The sequence below is a fragment of the Calonectris borealis genome, chromosome 2 (assembly GCF_964195595.1).
Source record: "Calonectris borealis chromosome 2, bCalBor7.hap1.2, whole genome shotgun sequence".
Classification (NCBI taxonomy): domain Eukaryota; kingdom Metazoa; phylum Chordata; class Aves; order Procellariiformes; family Procellariidae; genus Calonectris; species Calonectris borealis.
The window spans coordinates 153,567,164-153,591,219 of NC_134313.1; the positions used below are offsets into that span (position 1 = coordinate 153,567,164).

The following is a 24,056-nucleotide window of genomic DNA, read 5'->3' on the forward strand; positions in this document are numbered from 1 at the left end:
CACTAAGGAAATACCTAGAGTGAAGCTTAGGATCTCTGCAATTTGATGCACCAACAGTTCCTCTTGTAGTAAACCACTGTCACTGCTTACCCCTTCAGAGAAAAGCTTGTCACTTTGGAAACTATGGAATAACCATCTGTGCAAAAGTCTTTAAAAAGGAGGCATAATTGATCTTTAAAATTTTTTAGTACTTTGAAGATATCATAATGTCTCAGGTTTTGAGATCAGTATTTTACAAGGAATATAAAGAAGCAACTGTCTTAAAAAGGGCTCCTTTCCACTCTATAGTTTTCCTCTAAACTTAACTGCTGCATTTAATTAGCATTGCAATATGCATCTAGAGCACTAAGGTCTTCCTTCTCTTTAGACTGGAAAAATAATGTGATAGTGTGCATTAACACAGGGGATACAACACACAATGATACACAGGGGAGGTTCTCACTGGATATAAGGAAACAATTTTTACTAGGAGGATAATTAGGAATTGGAAAAGGCTGCACAGAACGTTTGTGGAATGTCTGTTCCCAGGCATTTTCAAGACCTGATGGGAGAAAGCCCTGAGCAACCTGCTCTGAACTCAGTGTTGACCCTGCTTTGAGCAGCACGTTGGACTAGACAACATCCTTCCAACCTGAGCAATTCAACGGTTCTATAGTCTACTTTCAGATAAAAGGGATCAAGTTCCCTGAAAGCACTACAGAGAACCCCAGAAGTTTTCAAAATTAGATTTTTTTTAAAATAATATCCATCAGGAATTTTGTTCCAAGTACCAGGTTGTGTCACTTATGCACAGTGCAATTAAATCAATGGTATGACTGACAACCTTTTAGTAAAAGCACATTTTGAATAAACTTGTGAAGTGCATGCAATAAAAGTTAGCAAAAGACAAAAAAAAATCAAGTATCTACGTTTTGAAATATCCATTGTAAATAAACAATGGCTTTCCACTTAATTCCTTTTATAAATCTCAGTAACAGCATAATAATTAACGGGCAACATTTAATGTGTTTCTTCATAACAGGTATTTCCTACTAACATTGCATCCCTTCTTAAAAGCACACATATTCGTTAAAGCAGACAAACCCCCAGGCAGCCCGAGGACACAGATGCAGACACCCATGCAGAAAGCACTTTGCAGGTGCAACACATCCTCACCTTGAGATTGGGTTTTGAGAGGAGTTTCAACAGTTCTCTGATCTCACTGCTCAGTGGCTTGCTCTGCAGCTCCTCAGCCAGCTGGGTGGGAGATGGAATCGACACAAAGACGGTTAGCAAAGCGTTGCTCTACCCGCTGCATCAGTGACAACCCAGAATCTATCTTGTTCAAGGTTATTACTTTCCAGCGTGTTCAAACAGAAGCCAGCATGAAGAAAAACACCATCAATCACCGCGCTTCTTTTTCTGGCCCTCGGTGGGCCAGATTTAAGCCAGGCCTTTTGGATCTGTTTAACACAAGTAATCATTTCTGGCAACGGTGCAGGCAGATCACATTCTGATTTATAGCGGTGGGGGCAAATCCCAGCACTTCATTTAAGTGAATGGTCCTTTGCGTGCAGACAAAGGACTGCTTGTAAAAATGACTGGATCAAACTTTGACACCGTCTATAAAAAACAGTTTCGAATGAGGTGGTGAAATCCACACTGCTTCCAAAAACCCACAGTAGCTGTGCTGTTTAGGACTGGGATAAGAAAGCAAAGTGGCCCTACAGTGCAAGCAATCTGAACCTTTTATTATGTTTACACATACACTGGAAGGAGCTTGTTAAACGTGAAGCGGGTTAATCATAATATAGTTTATAACAGGTCATCAGCAATTCAAGCCCCTAAAATGCACAAACTATGTCCTAAAAACAAGATCAGTAATTTATGTTTGGTTATACTACAAAATTGTGGTTTGGTGAACAATAGAGCAGCAGTCTAACGTTTAATCCCACAGCTATTTGGCTCATGTCTTGAGTTTTTCTTATCACGACATTCTCAACTAATTTGGACTCAAGAGGCATATTTGACTGCAGGATTTCAGACTCAAACTATTTTTCCAGAAGAAGGAAAAGCTAAAACATATTTCACAACACTGAACTTTAGTTTAAAATTCTGAAGCTACATGGCTCATAATCCAAAACGTGATTTCAGATAATCACTTATTTTCTTTGCATTAAATCAGTATCATAAAAATGTCTCAAGAAAAGATTGGTTATTTGCAGCAAGTAATCTTACTCGTCTAGCCTAATTTTAAATTTGTACTTTCATTTTGTATAAATGTTCATGATAAATGGATAGAAGCATATTTTGCATAATTACATATCATAGACAATTCTAGAAGCAATTATAGACATCAGACATGGTTTGAATACTTTTTTTAAACCTTCAAATTAATACAGGGTTAACATGACAAACAAAAATTCATCACCTGCAGTTCCACAGCCTTTTAAGTATAATTCATAGATAAAAACAATCATCAAATACATCAATGCTAATCTTAACAATATTTGTGTCTTATTACCGTAAGATTAGAAAACAATCTCTGTAGGAAAGGTCAGAATGAAGTATTTTAGGCACATAAAGCCAAGTACTGCGGTAACCTGACTGCAGTCTAGTCTGCATGTTCTATGGAAAAGCTCTGCAAAGCTGAAAATAATCTGTGATAGGAATGACAACAGGTATATGACACAGGTTCCCCTTGCTTCTCTTTTCATTCTTTAGCTTGTACTACTCATCATTAGAGAATAAAATCTATTTGTTGTGTTTCATTGGTGAAGACTAGTAATCACTCACTAAGAACAACTGCTCCAGCATTTCTCTCTCAGACGAATTGTGCACAAGCATCTATTAACTTCAGCAGAACTGGCGTTTGCTTTGGTGGTGCAAATATAAACGCAGGTACATAAGGTTTAGAACAGTGAGAAACAGAAAGAATATTTTGTTATTGTTTTAAACGGACTTTTTAATCTCATAATTTAGAAAATATTTGTTCAGAGATGAAATAATTAAAAATTTGTTTTCACTCATATAATTTACAAGGTTTTTCCAAATATTTCCATAAAAGTCTTAAAGGCACATGTAACACCCCGTGATAAAAGAGCAGGAGGAAGACAAAGATTGATAGAGAAAGAGGAAGACAAAGACGTGTTTCCAGATTATGGAATGAATATCACCAGAGCTGCTTGTTGTGCTTCTAGCAGTTTTGGACTGGGTTTTTATTTGTTGTTGTTGTTGAAGCACCGAGATTTGTGACAGCTACCAGCAGCAGTACCAACTATACGGAATACTTTGGGCACACTGATACAATGCCAATCACCTCCTATGCCAACGACTGCAGGAAAAGCTGTCAGAGAACCTCATCTATGATTCTCTGCTGAGGGAACCATAACATTTCACCAAACTCTTTATGAAGAGCTGCCACTATAGAGAGGGGAAAACAAAGCAAGGGAGAGGGGCAGATGTGGAGTGAGGCTGGTGAGATGAGGAGCACTAGAGCCTGGGGGTTTAAAGCTTCTGGAGAAAGTTCTGAAACTTCTTTTGCCAGAACAGTCTTTATAATAACCTAGAGGCCTTATTTGCCATATATACCTATGCTGCCAGCAATGTTTAGAACATTTGCATGACATCAGAAGTCCTACGTCAGACGCTGCTGCTCCAAAATATGAGGCAAACAGAATCTCTGATGGGAAATTCAGCCTAGAAGTCACTGGGGGTGAGGAGAGAGAAGGTATGGCAGCTAGGATCATGAAAATGTTTAGAAAAGAAGCCTCACCACAATTGTTACCTCTAAAATTGCTTTAAAAAATAACACAAGAATAAACCACACTCCTTAAACAGTTTTTAGTTACGTTAGCAGCACCTCAAATTTGGGTTTTAAATCAAACAGGAAATATTCACTTGCTAATAAGAGTATCTTCTTCTTTGTTCAACTATAGAACAGTTACTATCATTAGGAAAAGAAAACATTAATTTAAAGCCTATTGAAATAAAAGTGTGTTTTATATCACCAACATGCTCTTAAATCCCTGAAGCTGACAACTAGTCAGAAAAATGTGCCAAAAATTGAATAGCACTTTAATCCTGGAACTCCATGGGTTTTGGAGTTACAAAATCCACTGCATGTAAATTAACTTCCTCAAAGTTTGTTGATAACTACTGAAACACAGAAGATCCTGCGGCGTGCTAGCCTGACTTCAGCTGCCAAAGGACATCCTCATTCTATGGGACGGTGCCTATAAAACCAGCTGTTCAGCTACACATAAGCAAAAATGAAGAACCAGCAAGAGGATCTTTAAAAAGAAGCTGTGCATAAAAAGTGGGCAGATGTCTAGAGACACTCAAGTCCCAACATATGTACATTTTAAAAATACCACCATATATACATAATAATACATTCATAGGGTTAAAAACCCCGACCTCTCTCAACTGAGGAGTGACAGAGTACTTTAATTTGGGGATTTCCAAAAGTATACGTTTTAAATGGGGCTGAACAAAGAATGAGATTGCTCAGCATTTCTGAAAATATCAAGAACTAAGTTTTGCATCCAAAAATAAGAAATGATTCTTATTAAGAATTTTAGCCCAGAGATCCATAACACAAATGTTAACATGGATTATTAATATGTCACCAAGAACTTAATGAAGGGAATTTCAACCAGCTTTCTAATTTTCAAAATTACTATCAACATTATTCAAAGCTACTTGAAGGTTAAAAAAATATTACTAATATATGCCTGATGTCAAAGCTAATGCATTATTATATTTGGTATGTTACAGGATATAGCTCTCCTCCTACTGAAACATGATTAAATTACACTGTATCCTTTTTTCAATAGACTTCAAATATGTTTAATTTAGTTTTTCGTTAAAATGTTACCATTCTCAATTCACAATATCTAACCATTTGTAAAATTTAAAAATCAAAAGCTATTAATTATATAAAAAGATAGTTAAGATTTTAAAACATCTATAAAGTATGTGAAGTTTCAAACATGCCATATTTGAAACGTATCCTAATACATATTGCCTTTTCCAAAAAACAACCTGAGATCATCAATTGCAACAAAGATTTCTGGATCTCACCTAAACCACAGTTTATTAAACATTTCTCTATCCTGGCCTACCTCAGGTTCAGTCATAGTTTATACAGGTGTGTGCACGATTCATCTGAATCCTAGAATTAACCAAATAGCAAGAAATGGCAGGTTGGATTTTTTTCTTTAAAATAAAATTATAGTAACAGGAAATTAACTACTCCATCAATGCCGACCACTTTTACAATTTATTTTTTGGTTATGAAGGTAATTTGGAAAGCTCCAATATGAATAAATCACTACTGTACTTTTTCTTAAATAGTTTTTAATTTTTTTTTAACAAGCCTTCTTCCTAGGCATTTCATATGCTTCATTTCTGTAGTATTATCTGTCATTTTTCATGTTCTGTCAGCAGTGCTGCTATCTCATTTGTCTTTATTTTTCCAAAGCATTCCTCTTGTCTGTGACTTTCTCAAAACACTAATAGTTGACAGATTTTCCCCTCCCAGTAGAGTTCCAACCTGTAATTTCTATTACGTAGTTACTAAAGCAGAACAAGAGGCTATCTAGATGCAATGTTTTTATAACAGGCAAGTGAATAAAAATCAAAGTAATATCAGCAACAAGCACAGTGATGACAGCACCTTTGGAAACATTTGCAGCTTCTTATGATTTCAGCTCAGAGGATTATATTCATATGTTTGCACTATGAGGAGTTCTGCTTGCAGACAGTTTTTTGGGAGACTTGGTACCAGTGATCTCAGCAGGGGACACTTACATCATCTGCCAAGGCTGCTGCACCGTGGAGTATGGGCACTGGGTTCTGTTTTTCGTAATAATGCAGTTTTTCATGAATCTGGAAGACAATAGCACAAAAAGGTAAGTATACTTAGCAGCAGGAGAAATGGTACAAAATGACCCTGTTGAACTAACTGATCTGTTGAGTGTCTGTAACTAAAGAAACATCCTTATAGTAACCTACAGGCAGCAATCATGTAAATGTAATTCATCATCATCCTCTGTTGAAGTGCTAAGAATATGAAATCAGATGGAAAAAATGCTCAGTATGTAGACCAACCCACAGAAAAACTAAACATTTGTGATTTTTCTCTCCTCGCTTTCTGTGTCCATATTTCTAACATATTGCTTTAAGTATCAATTACATTTTATATTGCTGCTGAAAACACAAAGCATAAAGTGTTTATCCCCAAGATGGATATAAAAAACCCTGTAAATTATGATTTATGAAGTGAAATAATAGCCTGCCACCCACATCTTGACAGACAGCTTGGTGGAGCGGCTGCCGTCACTAAAATAATTCAGAAACAAGGGCGAAGTAGTGCTAATATGAATTCTAACACATCTGAAAGAAAAAGGCAGTCCTTCAGCAAGTTAAAAGTCATTTAGGAGCATTTAAAGTTTTTAATGGGGAGTTATCAACATTAAAAATGCAGTGTGCTTTGGTTCTTTCAAAAGGGGAAAGGATACACCATCATTTAAACATCCAGCCTCTTCCCTCCTCCACAAGTCATGCATTTCAAAATTTAGATTTTTCCAGTGTGAAAGCTTAAAAGAGCCAAAATATTTTAAAGCTTCTAACAAGTTTTTTAAAAGTTATTTCAGAATGGCATAAAATATTAAACATTCAATTTTATTTACATTATTTTCCTGAAGATACACAGATGTACAAATATTAATTAAAATTTAAAAAAAGAAGACAACAGTAGTCTGAACTGATGCAAACACACCCCATTCTTAGATTTCTACTTTAGTCCCGCTGCTCTGAAGGAGGCATGGGCTCCAGATGGTTGGAGGAGTTGCAGAAGGAGCTAAATCTGGGACTTCTGTGCTTGGTAAGGAGGGGAACATGAGGTCTGGCAGAGGCCGCAGGGCTCAGGACTTGGCTGGGGAGCCCCTCACATCCTTGGGGTACGGGAACCCCGATGATACCCTGCCCCTCCCCAGCACACTGCTGGGGGAGGAACGGGACATTCACCAGGCAGCAGGCACAGCTGTAAAGAGCAACCAAACCAGTGGTCTTTGCACACACAGTTTGGAGTTGACTGGCTCGTATCTGTTATGCACCAACGGTTTCCTCCAGCCTTCCCTCCTCTTCCACATTTGCTTTTCTCCGCTTACTTTTACCCCCGGCAGCACTCACGCCTCTCACTGCCCAGGACTCCCTCAGCCTTCTCCCCAGCCCTTTCTTTTGAATTTAATCTGAACTCCTAACAACCACACCCATAACAAGATAATGCCATGTCAACGACACTGGTGCTTGCCATTTTTCCTGTCTTCTGCTGTGCTTCACAACACTTTCTAAGTCCATGTCTGTTTTTACTATTTTAGACTATAGGTTCTTTGAAGTAAAGGCCATATAACACTCTGTTGATGTAACGTGGTATAACAAGATCTAAGACTTGGTCAATTCCTTCATCATTTCTGTAATCTTAATAAGATTATTTCTGTATGTGGTTTGTTAAAGGATACTGAAGTTCTGAAACGTCAAGGTGAAGCATGAAGACAACACAGTTGCTCAACTGCTAAGTTGTAAAATGATTTGTTCTGAACAGCGAGTATTTGTACCTCATCTGGAAACTAAATGCAAAGCACTTATCTCCAGAACGTGAGTCTGAACTTTACATAGTTTATGTAGACATTGTTTACTCAGCAAAGTAAGGCTAATCCATATTGGATGTCTCCAAAAGTAGAAGTGACTGGAAAACTTCATATTTCTAGCTCACAAAGCACAGAAACTAAACAAAACAAGGAGCTGCGGCTTCTGGAGTTTAGCAGAAATTTGTGATTTACTTAGACTGTGAACTTGAATAACTAAAAGGCATAATAAATCAAAAAGTCTCAAATCCATCATTTTTTTGATTGCTTCGGCCAACATCTTGATTTTATCCAGGCTGAGCTTCGCCAACTCTGAGGTTAAAAGGGATTGCCTATGCTACCTTCTGCTTTCTCAGAGAAAACGGAAGTGCTGCTGCCGATGAAGCTGTCTATACCCTGGACAACCTGCAGCTGTCTTTACCAATGAAATTAAAAAAAAAAAGAAGAAAAAAACCCCCACAAATAAAAATGCTGAGACATTCTTGTGCAACTCACCTTTAAAAAAAAGTTATAAAATTGTAAATTCATGCACAAAAAAAATTGGGTTTTAAGAGGAGGTACTGCGTAACTTTAACAAGTTACTGGCTCTGCCTATAACCAGCAAATGGCTGAAAACAAATTTTTATTTTCCTAACAGTGGATATCAGAATTCAGCTAAGCATTTAAGGAAAGTCATGAAGGTTTTATTTGATGATGGAGGAGTTGTAGAGTAACTGACAAATCAAATCTGGAGCAAACAACAGGAGCTAATCAAGTAAGCAGGAAAATTTACCTATTATTATTAGACAGTTCTAGATATTAGGTTTTGCTACATCAAGTTGGAAGTTTTATTCATTTACTGTACTGGCACTATGAGTGACCCCAGGGATAAACATTACATGTTCTGCAGTAACAGACACTGCAACCTCAGCACACTTCCATTCGAGATGCAATACAGATGGTGTTGGTTGGTTTGGTTTTTTTTCAAAAAGCATCTGATTTGATTTAATAGGTAATGTTTTGCCTTGTTTGCTAAATGAATCCATTTTTTTTTTAAATCAGATATTTATATGGCAATATCTGTCTTACGTAACTCCTTTAAATTACAAAGAGATGTAAGAAAATTAAAAAAGGACTGCTCTCTGCACAAAGCTGCAATCAACACAAAATACAGGGATTACCTTTCATATCAGTGTAAAATTATCATACGTATCATAAAAATGCTACTTCCTACTGCTCTCCTACGGATACCGCCTACCTCTAACTTCTGGATAACTAATGTATTCATAATGTATGCAGCACATATATAATAGCTTCCTGAACGCAGTAAGACAGGAGACTTGGTGCAATTCATCTGACAAAGCAAAAATTTCAGTGAGGCAAAAATGCATTTTCAGGCAACTTCTCTCCATGTGTCTAAAAATGTGTTCCAAGATGTTTTGGTCCATAATTTTTCCCACAGATCACAGTAAGGCTGACTGGCCCTTAGTTCCCCACATTGTATTTTTGGCCTTTTTTGAAAATGGAACTTGCCTTTCCCTAGTCACTGGGGACTAGGTCATCTCTCTTGCCTTTCAAGGATGACAGAGCACACTTGCAAACTCAGCTGATGGCCTCTGAATTTCCCAGACTTCAGGGTGATGAATGACTGCATTTATGACTGCCGCCTTTAGAAAAACTACCATGCACACAGCCAAACGTTTTGGCAACTTCTCCACATGCTGTCTTTCAGCTAATTATTCTCCCAAATCTGAAATTTGTAAATCATGCTAATATATGCACCACTAACCTTATATTTCCAAAATTGAATTCTTACACAAGTAGAATTTGAAATTTAAATATCTAGATTAAAGTGACCACATTGATGAAAATGAAGACAGTGTAAGCTAGGCAAACACAGAATTGAAAAGCAAAAGAGGACAAGGTGGTGCAAGTACTTTGCGCATTTACAAATCTCACTCAATGAAATTAAACTGTAACAGAAATTAAAACCATCCTGAAACACTTTGAGAGAAGTATGAGAGTGGATTCAAAATAGTAGAAGAGAGAGCATTTCTATTCAAAATAAAACATTTCATATTTGCAACCATTTGTTTGAGCTTCATTCTAAAGAATTCTATTTAATACAAAAGGCAAATTTACCTTGTATTCTGTGGCTATACCTGATGTCCAGTAACTTTAATACTATTGCCATGTCTCTAGTAGAAACCTATGGAATGTATAGAGAGTATAGGACTGTATCGTGCTTAAAAAACAGAAAATATAGTATGTTTGTTTTAAGTTCTTCTGACATTTAAGTGTAAAGCTTGAACCCTAAAAACCTCTTCACAGATGAGACCGAGTCTGTTAAAGCAAGAGTTATGTATTGTAAATAAAACATATAGAGCTGTTCTGCTGAACAGATGACTAAGTTGCCAGGGTTTTGTTTTTTGATTTTTTTTTTATGACTACCTATTCTTTTGTTGAGGTTTATCCTGGCAGGCAGCCAAATACCATGCAGCCGGCCGCTCACTCCTCCCCTCCTCCCCCCAGTGGGACAGGGAGAGAATCGGAAGGGTAAGAATGAGAAAAACTCGTGGGTTGAGATAAAGACAGTTTAATAGGACAGAAAAGGGAAAATAATAATAATAATGATAGAATATACAAAATGAGTGATGCACAATGCAATTGCTCACCACCCGCGCTGACCGATAACCAAGTAGCGATCGCTACTTCCTGGAACACGCCTACCATTCATATACTGAGCATGACGTCACACGGTATGGAATACCCCGTTGGCCAGTGCGCTGTGTTCCCTCCCATCTTGTGCACCTAGCTCGGTCGGTAGAGCATGGGAGCTGTCCTTGGACTAGGAGGGTACTTAGCAACAACTGAAAACATCAGTGTGTTATCAACATTCTTCTCATACTAAATCCAAAACACAGCACTAGGAAGAAATTTAACCCTATCCCAGCCGAAACCAGGACACCTTTTCACTTTGGGTAGATGTACGAGGTTCTGTGAAAACTGACAATCTACTGTGAAGATATGCCCCAAGAGGGAAAAATAATCATTTGCAAATTTATACAATTTTTGGCACATTTGTAGGCAAGGGAAATTGTTTCTGGATTTTCCCAGAGAGATTGAATTAAGCTTTCTATAACAAAGTATAACAGAAATACGTTTTCTGCAGTATGTCCCCAGCCTGGACTATTTCAAAACCCACAGGGAGCTTTCCGAGTCAGAAAAAACAAATATCTTAAGCAAAGAATCCTACAAAATAAGCTTAATTTCTCCTTTCAGATTTCTTAATTTCCAGGTACAGTTCTGATATCATATGGCTGAAAACAACACAGGGGAAGGGGATAAGCATGTACACAGAATAATATAATCAGTTTCCAATACCCCAGCTCCTTCTGGGAAAGAATCCGCTTAATACAAGAATAATTTTTTTAGAATTTAGTAGACTCTGGTACAGTTGTGTAAGCAGGACCTTTCTGAAAGGCTCTACAGAACAATACTACACACCTATAAACTACATACCTGGCTTCAGAAAGGGTAGCTCGTATTGGTATTACAGTCCAAGATTTATTAGCAATCTTTTAGAAAGTTTTCCAGCTATAACGTTTCTGGAAAACTTAAGACGGAGCTCTTATTTTTACCATAAGATGATAGAATAGAATAGACTATTTCAGTTGGAAGGGACCTACTCGGTGTGGGTATGATTTTACTGGATGAGATATCTCTCAGTATGGACATAAGGTACCTGCAAAATTCAGCTAATTACACACATGCATGAAAACATGCAACACCATCTTTGTCTAATGCAATAGAACAATTAGCACTGAGGATCTAATCACCACACCATATACATTTCTGTGGTTTTACTCTGCACTAGCCTAGTCTAGTCTCATCTGCTGAATACCCATTAGCAGCTAATCTCCTTGTTTTAGCAGAAAGGAATCCATCTCATGTACTGGACTGCTGATGCTTGCTAATGCAAACCAAAGCAGCACAAGTTGAGAAGATTTTAAAAAATGCACTCCTGATCTCAACTACAATATCCATAAAAACACACATACGAAGCACCAAGACATGTCTAGAAGACAGGCATTGAGTATATTGTTGTAAAAAATCCACAACAGTAGGCAGTACATCTCCCCTAACAGCTCTCTCTGTTATATTCTTCATAATGCATCAACGAGAGTGTCTGAAATCAAAGCACTGAGAAAAGCCATGCAGCTTCTGTACTTACTGGCTTAGTCACTTGCATGGATGGACAATGAAAGACCCTCTTATATTGAGAGTCTATTAACTGTCCACCACAGTTTTAGGTTCATGTACCGTTTGCAAAAAAGTCTTTAATTCCACTAGTGGCACCACAAACCAATGAGATGCTACTACAAAGAGGACCATTTTTACATTAAGAAGCCACAACAGACAAAGAGAATGGAAAAAGAAAGCAAAAGAGAAACTGGTAAGGCAGTAAGTGCCAGTTTTGGCACCATCTGCAATTTGTGTCCTGCATCTGTAATATCTGGAGCAAGAGAAATCATTCCAAGGCACTCATGATTGCAAAGGACACATTTATGACTAGTCCCAACATTTACACAGTGAGCTTTCAAGATGAGAATTAGGGTCTTCATTTGATCACTAATGGTACTACCTTAACTCTGGGATTTAGACAGTGAGTTCATGGTCTAAATTGACCAACAACTTTGAGTCAAGGTAAAACATATTTTAGAAGGAAAAAAGAAACGATGGGCTACAATAAAACAAATGAAAATAACCATGAAAACATTCACAAACTATAATTGCATACCATCATCTATGCTGAGAGAGTATCCATATTTTGCTTGATGTAGAATTTTAATTAAAAGATTGTTTAATTCCCTCCTTTTCTCCTCCCAGAACGCTACTGTATCAGCTGAAAGGAACCAGAATAATTAGCCAATTTTTTGCTTTATTTTCATCATTTAGTGGGTGTCTGTAAGATACTTACACAGCACAGAAATATGGACTGAATGCAAACATTTGTTCCCAAACCTTTCTATAGTACTTATCCTTGCAGTTTTGGCACGCTAATGAATTTAAATATATGAACAACTCTGCAGTAATATGGCATGATGAACACATGAGGTGTAGGAAAACTGAGCAGCAAATCAAATGCCAACTCGTTTCAAATACCCAATGCAACATCTTGAAAACTGAGTTTCTTAGAACACCTACAGCCTTTAAATCACATTCTATTCAGGCCAATTGACTTGAATTGCAGTTAGAGACATAGAATATTGCTAAGAATTTAGCATTATGTATTTTAGAAAAGACAAACAAAATAAAACTGCATAAATCATAGCTAACTACTCAAAGTTTGCAAAGAGAATTTCATTCCCCATAGTAATAGTAAATTGCCTCAAATATAAATTAAATGATTGCACAGTGCAGAAAGGCTTTTGAGAGAATGTTACAAGTATCAAAGCAAGCCTCTGAAGACATAAAACCAGATACTCAGATACCTCAACTCTGGCCCAATTTTCCACAGCAGAAGTTTCATCATAACAAATGAGCAATTCTCTCTTTCAAGCCCTTGTTCCAAAAAGCAGAAGCATTAAGTTCATAAGAATTCAAAAGCAGGCTAATGGCATGGAAATATTTCTGCCTAAACAGTTAAGAGTCAGTAGTCAGAAGTAATTCAGAACAACAATGTTAGACAACCTTAACAAAAGAACTAAAAACTTGCACTATAATAAAAGAATCATAAGTTTCTTTATTATTATAGCATGAAATCACTTCAAAAAATCAGAAAACCTGCAGACTGTCTGGTATAAATTGTTGTACTGGGCTTGGCTGGGAGGGAGTTCATTTTCTTCATAGCAGCCCATATGGTGCTGTGTTGTAGATCTGTGAGCAAACTAGTGTTGATAACACACCAATGCTTTAGCTATTGCTGAGCAGTGCTTGCACAGCACCAAGGCCTTCTCTGTTCTCGCTCTACACCCCCAGCGAGTAGGCTGGGGGTGGCCAAGAGTCTGGCAGGGGACACAGCTGGGACAGCTGACCCCAACTGACCAAAGAGATAGTCCATACCATATAACATCATGTTTTTCCAAAGCAGCCATTGCTTGGGGGACTGGATGGCCATCGGACTGGATGGTCAGCTGGTGGTGAGTGATTGCTTTTGCATCACTTGTTTCCAGGCCCCACAAACAGCTAGAACAAGGGAATAGCCAACAAGGCATCTAAATTCTTTGATGGAGACCCAAAAAAGCAGACTCCTTAGCTTGAGCTTTATCCCATCTGCTGCTAAAGGGTGTTTTCTTTTTGGGGGGAGGAAGAGGGTTGTAACTGGAGATGTTAATACAGTTTGAAAAAGGAGGTGTTTCTAGCCCTGATAAAACTTGGTAACTAGTTCATTTAGTACTCCTTTAAGTAAGCAACTCATTCATAGAAATGAAATGAGGCCCAAGAGAAATCTTGATGGGATTTTGTTAATTTCTGTCAGCTTAAAACATTGAAGATTAAACCCACTCATGTCAACATTGCAGGCAACATTCCAGGTATCCCAGGAAAGAAGCCTGTTATCAAGGTCCTAAAGTTGCAAAAACCAGATGTGATTTCTGCTGAGTTCATTTTTGTGCTACAGCAGAACACATGAAACAGAAGAAACCGCCAACACTCTCTCTTTGTTCCAGGTCATATGCATACTTGAAGTCCATTATTTGAAAAGAGCCAACAAATAAACATGCATATCGAGACCAAAGTGCTCTGAGATGATCAAAATCTTTGCAGTTGTGTTAAAAGAATGCAAACCAGGCTCCAAGCATAGAATCATAGCACGGTTTGGGTTGGAAGGGACCTTTAAAGATCATCTAGTCCACCCCCCCTGACATTGGTAGGGACATCTTTCACTAGACCAGGTTGCCCAAAGCCTCATCCAGCCTGACCTTGAACACTTCCAATGATGGGGCATCTACAACTTCTCTGGGCAACCTGTTCCAGTGTCTCACCACCCTCATCATAAAGAATTTCTTCCTTATATCCAATCTAAATCTACACTAGTATCTGTTCAGCCCTTAAAGATAAGGTTGCCGAGTCCAGGATAGTGCTGGACACTTAAAAAGTGTTCTTTACCCAATATTCGGAATGACCTATATTCAAAACAGAACTCCTTCAGAAATTTCTAATCGCATTGCAATTTCAGAAATAAATTTTCAGAACTGTATGCACAATTACAGTAATTTTCTAAGTTACAAAATGTGGTAATAGAGTTATATTAGATCATATTTAAGGCCATTTTTCTTGTCAGATTATGTTTTGTAAAAATTATACAATGGTGTATTATCTACAGATTTACAAAGTTATTGGAGCAGCATTAATTTAAATCAGGTCCTATCAATGCAAATCTGCAGCGCTGCCTGGAGAGGCCACAGCTTCAACTCACACTCTCAACAAGCACTTGCTGCTTGAACTTTGGTTCAGCAAGGACTTGGTTATGGAGTGCTTATATGTGTGACAGAGTCGTTCGGGCAGAAGTGCCCAGTTAACAGTGATGGCAAATATCATGCGATTATTATGAATTAGATTGTTAAAGCCAATAAAAGAAGCACAGCATGCTAGAAATGAAAGAAAGCAACCTCATGGGGAAAGAAGGCAGCTTTTTTCAAGCTTTTCTCAAATCAATATATCAAATGATATATTGATTTTGTTAAGGACAAAAAAAGAGCCTCGCTAAAAATTCAGATCATGTGAGTTATTAGTCATCCCAGCCAGAAATTGCAAGATAGAAAAAATGCCTGTGCAGTAAGTTGTACAGTAAAATCCTGTTCTCCATGGATGTTTTTTTTTAATCTGTGGTTTCAGAGTTTCCTCCTCAATCATTTAACACTGTGCCTCATTACCTCATTTGCCTGTCCTTCACCCTTGATCAGCCTTGACGAGCTGGGCGCATCTGAGGAAGCACAAAAGAGAAACGCAAAGCTTCAGGAAGAGGCAGGAAGAACACCTGCACTCCGGGGCTTACTTGAGGCCGTCTCACAGACGAAGCAGTTCTGAGAGCAGACTGACAAGGTCACGAGGGCACTGCCAGATTTGATTTTGTCTTAAAGAGATCTAATCAAAGTCTCAGGCCTGTAAGGACCCATCTCTTGATTTTTATTGTAAAATGAAAATGCATCTCTTCCACTCTTTCTGTATTGAGAAAACCAAGACAGACAGTAAGTGAGCAATTGATGATTCTGGTGATCCTGCTCTTGCTTCTCTGTGCCATATACACTGTCCCTGTGAACTTAAATTGTATGTATTTCTACATGTACCTCCCCATCACATTTCTTTTTTATTGGAAAAAGTACTTCATTACCTGCTAAGTGCCTAGCTATTGACACTTTTAACAAACACATCCTTCATGAACAGTGGGGTATACCTGCATATCTATGTCTTAGATCTATGTCTTAAAATATTTCTAATTTCAGAATTTCCTGTTTTCATTCCAGTGTCACCAAAGCCTATGAAAGAAAACTACTAAATGCATCCATTATACTCATATACCATACCTTCTCCTTAGCTCAAAAGCAAAGAGATGAGAGCCATTAAAATTAAATTCAAAAAATTAAATTCATTGGGAACATTTTAGAGCAACAGCTGTAGCACCAGAGAATCAGTTTTCCTAATCTGGAGAGCACAGCACATTGTAAGCAAGCAGTTGTTCACCTGTCAATAAGATTTAAATGCAGAAAAAATACACCCGACAGAGAGGACTGGTGAGATTGTTTTTATTATCCATTTTGAGAAGAGACAAGAACAGATAGGCAAGGAAAGGTGCGAGCGCAGTTAAGTGTGGAATTAGTGGCACAGAAGTTCAGCAGTAACATTTAGTCCAGACATAGTCATTTTAAAGCAAAGGTTCTAGGGTATTATAATGTGGTGAGCAACCAATTTCCTGCTTCACCACCACCTTCCTGCATGACAGTCCATCTATTCTCTATTTGTAAAATGGAAAAGTAACATTTCCTTGCTTAACGTGTGGTTAAAAGCAAGACCAGGTAAGTACCTTGAAAACAGTGTGCCACATATTTAAATTCATTTGGGTGCTGTGGAATTTGTTGGGGTAGCTGATGAAGACCAGACACCTTCATCAGAGAGAAAGGAACAGATGTATCCTGAAATTTTTGTTTAATGTGGAAATTTGACGAACACAACCCCTCTATATGCACGTATAGAAACTGAACAGAACAACTTGAGAAAATGACAGAGGCCATATACACAATGGCAACATCCCATCCAACCCCTTCTGCCCATAGCCAAGTTCTATAGATTTCTAATGATACAACATGCTCCGGGTAAGGCTTGCTCATGAAACTGTGTTCTGCCAACAGTTCTGCGTGGCAGCTCCTCAGGGGTGTCAGCAGAGCAAGCACCATGCACAGGCTGGGCAGGGCACCTCCACGCAGCAGGAGCCAGGCGTACCTGCAACACGCAGAACCAAACCATCGCTCGCTAGACCAACAGTTTGGTCTAGCGCCTGCAAGGGAGCACCTTCTAACCTGGCTTCCAGCCCTTTTTGAGATCCTACAGCCATAGGAGCAGCAGCCTTGCACTGGACTCGCGTTTTGTTGTAAATTGATTTCCTGACTTCTCATCCGATCCTGGAGAACAAATTATTTGCTTTGTCTTTATGATGGTCTCTTCAACATGAACATTAGGTACTTCTCCAGTCATTTTTAAGCTAAATCCAAACTCTTTCAACCTTCCCCCATGGATCATGTTTTGCAGCCCTCTTGTCATTCGAACTGCTCTCTTCTCAAATTTCTACAGTCTGCTTAACCAGTGGCCTTATCTGCAATCTGCCTGTGATCAATACATTTTTTCCTTAACTGCTGATAGTCCACAGCACACCATCTAGTTTTCATACAGTTGATAATTATTTTTCAAGTAGGATCCGAAAACTACTAGAAGTTTAAAGATTAAAATAGCAATTACATGGAACGTTCCTTATTCATTCCTATTTGCAGAGTACTCTAACATGCTTATTTGTGATTTTAACTCCTTTATAGCTTACCTTGTCAGATGCTGCCCTTTTCATTCCTTCATTTTTAAAATCTTTTTTTTTTTTTAATTATATTTTAATATCTCAGAGGCTTATTTTATTTAGTCTATATCACAAAAAAAGAGAAAGGACTCAAGAATAAGAAAATTTTGGTCTGAATGAATATGAAAGCACATGGTAATAACACTAATGTATTAGCTATTTTATTTTTGCAATGTTAAGCAAAACAGATTAAATACTGGCTACAAACCCAGTTATTCCTTGCAGAGTTTCTTAAAATGTTTATTTTTCTGTAAGAAACACTTTTCACTTGAATTCATTGTTCCTTATACAATAAAATAAAGCTGCTATTATACGAGATTTCACAGGCTTCATTCAAAAGCACTTTTTTTTTTTTTGTCAGTAATAAGAAAAGGTTTTGATGACTTTGCTTATAGGAAGAGAGTCCCTAGGTAGACAGAGGAAGTTCAGACCAAAGCCAAACAAGTTGCACTTGCTCCAAAATAAATTTCCCTGACCTTTTAGAGCCAAACAGCCTACATGGCTACTGTATACAGTATTTTCAGTATTGTTTTTCTGTACTTTTAACCCCATTTCCAAAGGAAGGAGCATCAGAACAATTCCAAATTTGAATGAAGCCACTCTCTTGTGTGAGCTAAGGACATGAAGTCCTTGAACAGAAAGAACAGAACAACATAAAACTTTTTCTACTTTGAAACAAGCAGTCTTGAAACAAACTGGAGTCCACAGATGCTGAAAGATCCCTACAATTTTAATGCACTACCCTTCATAAATGCATTTTCAAATAAAACAAAATCTGAGCAGTAAACCCATCAAGTACCAGTGTGAATTGCACCAGTCTGAATTTGCTAAAATAAAAGCATAGCAATTCTTTTCTCCAAAAGCACACACTGATCTATATAAAACCATCTTAAATTTGGTAAAAGTTTGAGGAAAAATTTCAGAAGAGCAACACTGAACTCAGAATTCCAGGTCACAAACTGCTCTTTCCAATTTATAGCTCTTCATCCTTCTGTCTATATACTCCAACCTTTGCCCACCCACCCCCAGTGGGTATTATTACTGCAATAAATATCACTTTTTGAATAAAGCATTCAGATTTAAATGCAAAAGACAATTTGGGGTCTTTATTTCTCTCTCATCCTTTCATCAAAACAATGATAAGGATTCATCATTCACAACACAATAGACCAAATTTTTTATTAAAGACAAATTTCATCTCTCTTTCTCTGCATAATTTAAGTTTCTATGTTCATGCTTTATAAGTGACCTGAGGAAATACTTCTGTGCAGTACTGCAGACATAGCAAATTTATCACACATACAACAAAGCTTTCAAAGTCATATATAAAGAGGTTTAAAATGGTAACAATACTCAGGATTATGACACCATTTTTTATCCAAAGATGTCAAAGCACATTACCAAAGGAACTAAGCATCAATTTCCTTATTGCTAAAAGGAAGACAAGGATTAATACAGACACAAAATGTATTTAATTTTCAAACCAATACTACTAAAATGACTTCTAATCAGAAAAAAACTATTGTAACCTTAAATTTTTTGGTCTTCCAACTACTGATAGTGAGATACCTGTAACAGCAATATTTTCCTGATATAATTGTCATATAAACAACATGTCTTTCCAAGTAACTTTTAAAATATACTTTTACTTAAAGAATAGTTCAAGTAAGCAAGAAAGGAATTGCAACTCCCTCTGAAGCCCTTCAGTTTTGCGAAACAGCACTCAGTCAAGTTGCACAGTTGTAATTAAATACAGATGGAAATAATCCTTACTGCAACGATCAAAACAGCTGATGTTTTTACAATGGTTCCAAATACAAAACTTGAGGAAAAACTTATCTCATTCAAGACACTAATTAACTTAGATTGATCAGAAGCAAAATATATACGTTTACAGTATTTCAATCCCACATTCCAAAAATAAACTTGTTTTTTCTTTCTTTAAGGAAATCTTCCATTTTTTCCCATTTAAATACTCTGTTGATACTTCCTTTTTAGGTATCACCTGACTCTGTGTGTAAGTAATGCAATAAAGACTTGAAAATGTATGCCTAACTAATTTGAATTATTATTATTATGTGTAACAAATAATCCAAAGAATTGATCTAAACCATCAAAAATTAGAAACTTCTTCATGTCTTGCTATTGGTCAGATTTTAAGAAATGTAAAAGTTTCTTTAGCTTCAAGACAAACCTTTTCTAAATAGCACAAGTATAATATTACTGTTTTATATAGCAAAAGTGTTACTCCATTTGGGCTTTGGTACTTTAAATTTAAAGATCTTAATGAATTTGAGAGGAGGACTTTTTCTTAGAAAAGTCAGCTTTCTGTACTACAGACAATCAATCGTTCTTGCTCTTGAATATCAGCTTTGAATACTTCAAAGAAGAAAATTTATCTAAAAGAGATAAAAATAATTATACTCCTAAACATGAACTGAAAAAGGAAAGAAACAGACTGAATGCAGCTAGAAGTAAAGAACAAAGATCGTGCCAACAGCTGACTGATTGGGTTTTGGAAGCTATCATTATCTGAAGTCCTTCTAAGCACAAAATATACTAGCAACAACTGTCATCTATTGCTGAGAGACATCTAGGAAAACTGCAATCCTGAACATTTCGTGACTTGTGATTAAACTAGATTATCTAATTCAGCAATTTAAAAACCACCCCAATATTCCATTATTTCCCACTGCTTTATGCTGGTATGTTGATTAGCAAAGAAAGAGCCATAAAGTGAATTCGAACATAAATTTACAATACTTTCTGTGCCAATACTAATACCTATTTATGTTAAATTATTCCCAGAGTCCGAATTAGAGGACTGAAGAGGTAACTTGCTAAGAATATGGAGATAGCACTTTAAAAAAAAATGAAAAGAATACTTTTCCAAATAAAGAAGCTATCAGGACATGCTTTAAATGAAGAACTGTATGGTCCTTTGTCAAACAAATGCAGCTGAAAAAGAAGCTTTAAAATGAGACAGAACCGAAAGATGAGAGTTGTCTTTGGAAATCTGCTAAAAAGGGAAAGAAGCACTGCACAATAAGAGCAGGTAGTCTCAAATTCACCGCAAATAGACTTCCCTGAAGCCAAAGTTCAAGATTTCATGTAGATGCTAGAAACAAAACATATCTATGCCTAGATTTAATACTTCTCTCAATAAATGCCTTGTCTGTTCCTTCAGAAAACACAAAAACTTACATAAACATTAAAAGGTTCTCATTTGCCCACAAGTATGTTTTACTTGTAAACAATTTGCTTTGTAATCTTCATTTCTCCTGATATTTCTGTTTTTAAACACTCATCACAAATTTGAATCGAGGTCTTTACTTTTACATCATTATACAGAACCTGATTTCCAGACATTTTTCCAAAAGCAAGTGATTTCCACTGTTCTGTTAATATAAATCCAAAGGAAAGAACATTCTTAACCCTGCTCACCAAGTAAACAGATTTCTAACATGAACAAAAGCTAAACTGCTCTTCTGGTTGTCAGACGGATATTTTTTTTCACCAAACTCCCTTCTCTGCATAACTAAGGTTTTACAGGAATGCCAATTAAACATTAATTAAAGAAAATAGACAAAAAAATAGGATTCGCTGCATACAGACTGAGAAACCTTGGCATAAACTTGTGCTTTTTCACTTTCACTATTCAGGCAGAGCCTGCTAAATTTAAATCATGAAGAGTTTGCTTTATTTCTGCTTAGTACAGTAAACACCATCCTTACAGTCTCTACTCAACGCAAGTTAGTCCAAGATCCAATTCAATTCAGGTTCCCTGAATTCCTAATAATATTGAAGAGATTGTTTCTGTACAGCTCAACGATACAGAATTAACCCGTACAAAACCCAAACTTTAATCACAGACAGGGACATCTATGCTTTGAGTTAAAATTAAATATATATATACACACACAGAGGCATACATTTATCAATTAGCACCATCTAGTGGGGTCAGTACAATTTATGTGATATGAGAAATATGTAGCTCATTGTTCAGGTTTCTCTACAGGCTGTGCAACATGTTATGATACAGCACAGGTCAAGTAATTAATAAAATTCAGATGTGAAAAACACCCCAAACAAACCTTAAACTCTCTCATTTTAATTCATAACATCATGTTATTCCACTATAAATTACATTTTAAGAAAAATACTAACACTGTATGTACATACATATGAAAATTTATTGATAAGAAGGAAAACCCCCCACCTTTTAGGCCTTCATACATATGCAAAACACAATTACAATTTAATTACTATTTTCTATTTTTACTTTTCTGTTCCCCTATCACACACCTCAAGAAAAATCGGCCACTCTTTAAAAGAAGCTCCTCTGAAGCATGCAAACAATGAAAAAACCCCTTTTATTTAAGGCCTCCATCATCAGAGCAGAATTCTGCTCCAAACACAACTTTCGCTAAAACTGGATCAAAGTGCCACAAACACTGGATCACAACCCAAAATGCTAATAAAATGACAGATTAAATACTTTTGAAATGTTCAAAGTAATTAATTTAAAAGAGGTCACCTACACTAAAAACAGCTCCTAATAACTAACCATGCTCATTTATACCATTTCTCAAATACGAAATCTAGAAATAGATTTTCAGTCAGTTTTACATTAAAAATTGTAGGGACTTAAGTTGTGCAAATAAATAATGCTGAAGAATTTCAAATACAAAAGCTAACAGTAGAAGACCCCCCATACATCAACCGTATGCAAGAAAGACTCACAAATAAAAAGCAGCAGCACATGGGGGTGCTTAAATGCAACAGGCAAAATCTCTACCAGCCTCTGCCAGCAGGCAAGCGAGCTAAAAACATTACTGTTCCCTTCTCCTTCTGCCTGCTTACAGTCCGGGTTAAAAAACAAAGCAAAACAAATCAGAAAACAATTAATCACTAAAATTAAGTACATGCTTAAGAGTAATAGGACAAGTTGCAAGTGTGAAATCAAGCATTTGCTTAAATGCTCTTTAATGAAGCCATGGTCACGAAAGCAAGGAACCCCTCAGAGGACATGCTTTGCATTCAGGTCTTCCCTTGTTTCTAAAAAAGGTGATTGACAGTTAGCACAACTTTCCAAACGGATCACAACAAATCAAGTGGAACTTGGACAATGAGGGACAGACGCATGTCTCGTGAAATCCCAGACCTAAGGTTAATATGAAAATATAAAGTTGTGAAATCTTAAAAAATAGATAGCAAAATTAAAAAGCACTTTATGGTGGTTAGTAAAGGATGATCTTCTGTTCTTCCCTGCTACACTTGGCACTAGGTGAAAGTCCATTTTATTTTTGTTTCTGGGAATAATGGTAAAAGTAGGTGAAAATTCAGAAAAATAGAAAAATGTGGAGAAAATATGTAGACATGGGAGAAAAATTAAGATCAATAAAAACCAGCAGTGGAAGACTTGCAGTGAGTACTTCAGAAGTCACAGAACGTAAGAACAGAAGATGCGGAGGCCTGCACAGTACAGCCTAGTGCCAGGCTACAATTTAAACTAAACGGAAATCAAAACAAAGAAATTCTAATAAATTAATACCAACAAACAAGATTCATAGTCAGAATTTTATTTTTAAAAAAAGATGAAGACAGCATCTGAATTTTATTTAAAAGCATAGAGAGATGTGTTAGGAGGAAAACATCCCAAATAAGTACAACCAGGCAATTACAACAGTGTTAATGGATACAACTGATTCTCAAGCTTCCCTGCAGAGGACAGAGAAACACCAACACTGAAGTGGAATGTGTGTTGTAGGATAAAGAGAAGTATGAAAAAAACCAACACAATATTGGAAAAAAATTGCATTAATTTAGGAGAGATTTACTGCCATTTCCCTGTACCTTTTCAGACCACTGCACTTCAGGCTTTTGCACTAAATCATCCAAACATGCAAACCCATTTCACAGGAAGCTTCAAATCAAAGCAAACATATTCATTTCTTTTTATATTGGAAGGAGTAACACAAATGTATTTGTACAGGTGTACAAAATTACAGCCATGCCATATCTTTAAATTTTGGAAAGCTGCTAGAAAACAGCAGAAATTGCCTAATGACAGAGGAGACGACAGTAACAAAGATAAGGGAGCTGTATTGGCACTCCTACTAATATAAAAAAGAATACAGAGATAAGTTTAGCAATTTTATTCTTCAAGAAATAAGGGATCTATGAAAATACAGACCAGTGATACAAAAGTATTGACTACTGGGATGTCAAGAGATTTCCTGAGAGTTTCCAACCAGAAACTCCCCCCCCAGCCCCAGCCCCGTTTTTTCAAGTAGGAGGCAACCAAAGCCAGCATGACCTAGCCTGATTTACACTGCATTTTAATATGAAATCAGCAAAAATTTAAATAATATCAGGAAGAA

At 36.9% G+C, this 24,056-nt stretch overlaps 1 protein-coding gene across 1 annotated transcript in view; it reads right to left on the reverse strand.

The window, feature by feature from the left end:
- Window positions 1-24,056, reverse strand: part of MPP7 (MAGUK p55 scaffold protein 7) — a 110,315-nt gene that overhangs the window by 60,611 nt on the left and 25,648 nt on the right. The window contains exons 3-4 of the mRNA XM_075143982.1: window positions 5,794-5,871; window positions 1,156-1,236 (exon numbers count right to left, since the gene is read on the reverse strand). Of these exons, the coding sequence (XP_075000083.1) occupies window positions 1,156-1,236; window positions 5,794-5,871 (159 nt within the window). The remainder of the gene's footprint in view (window positions 1-1,155; window positions 1,237-5,793; window positions 5,872-24,056) is intronic.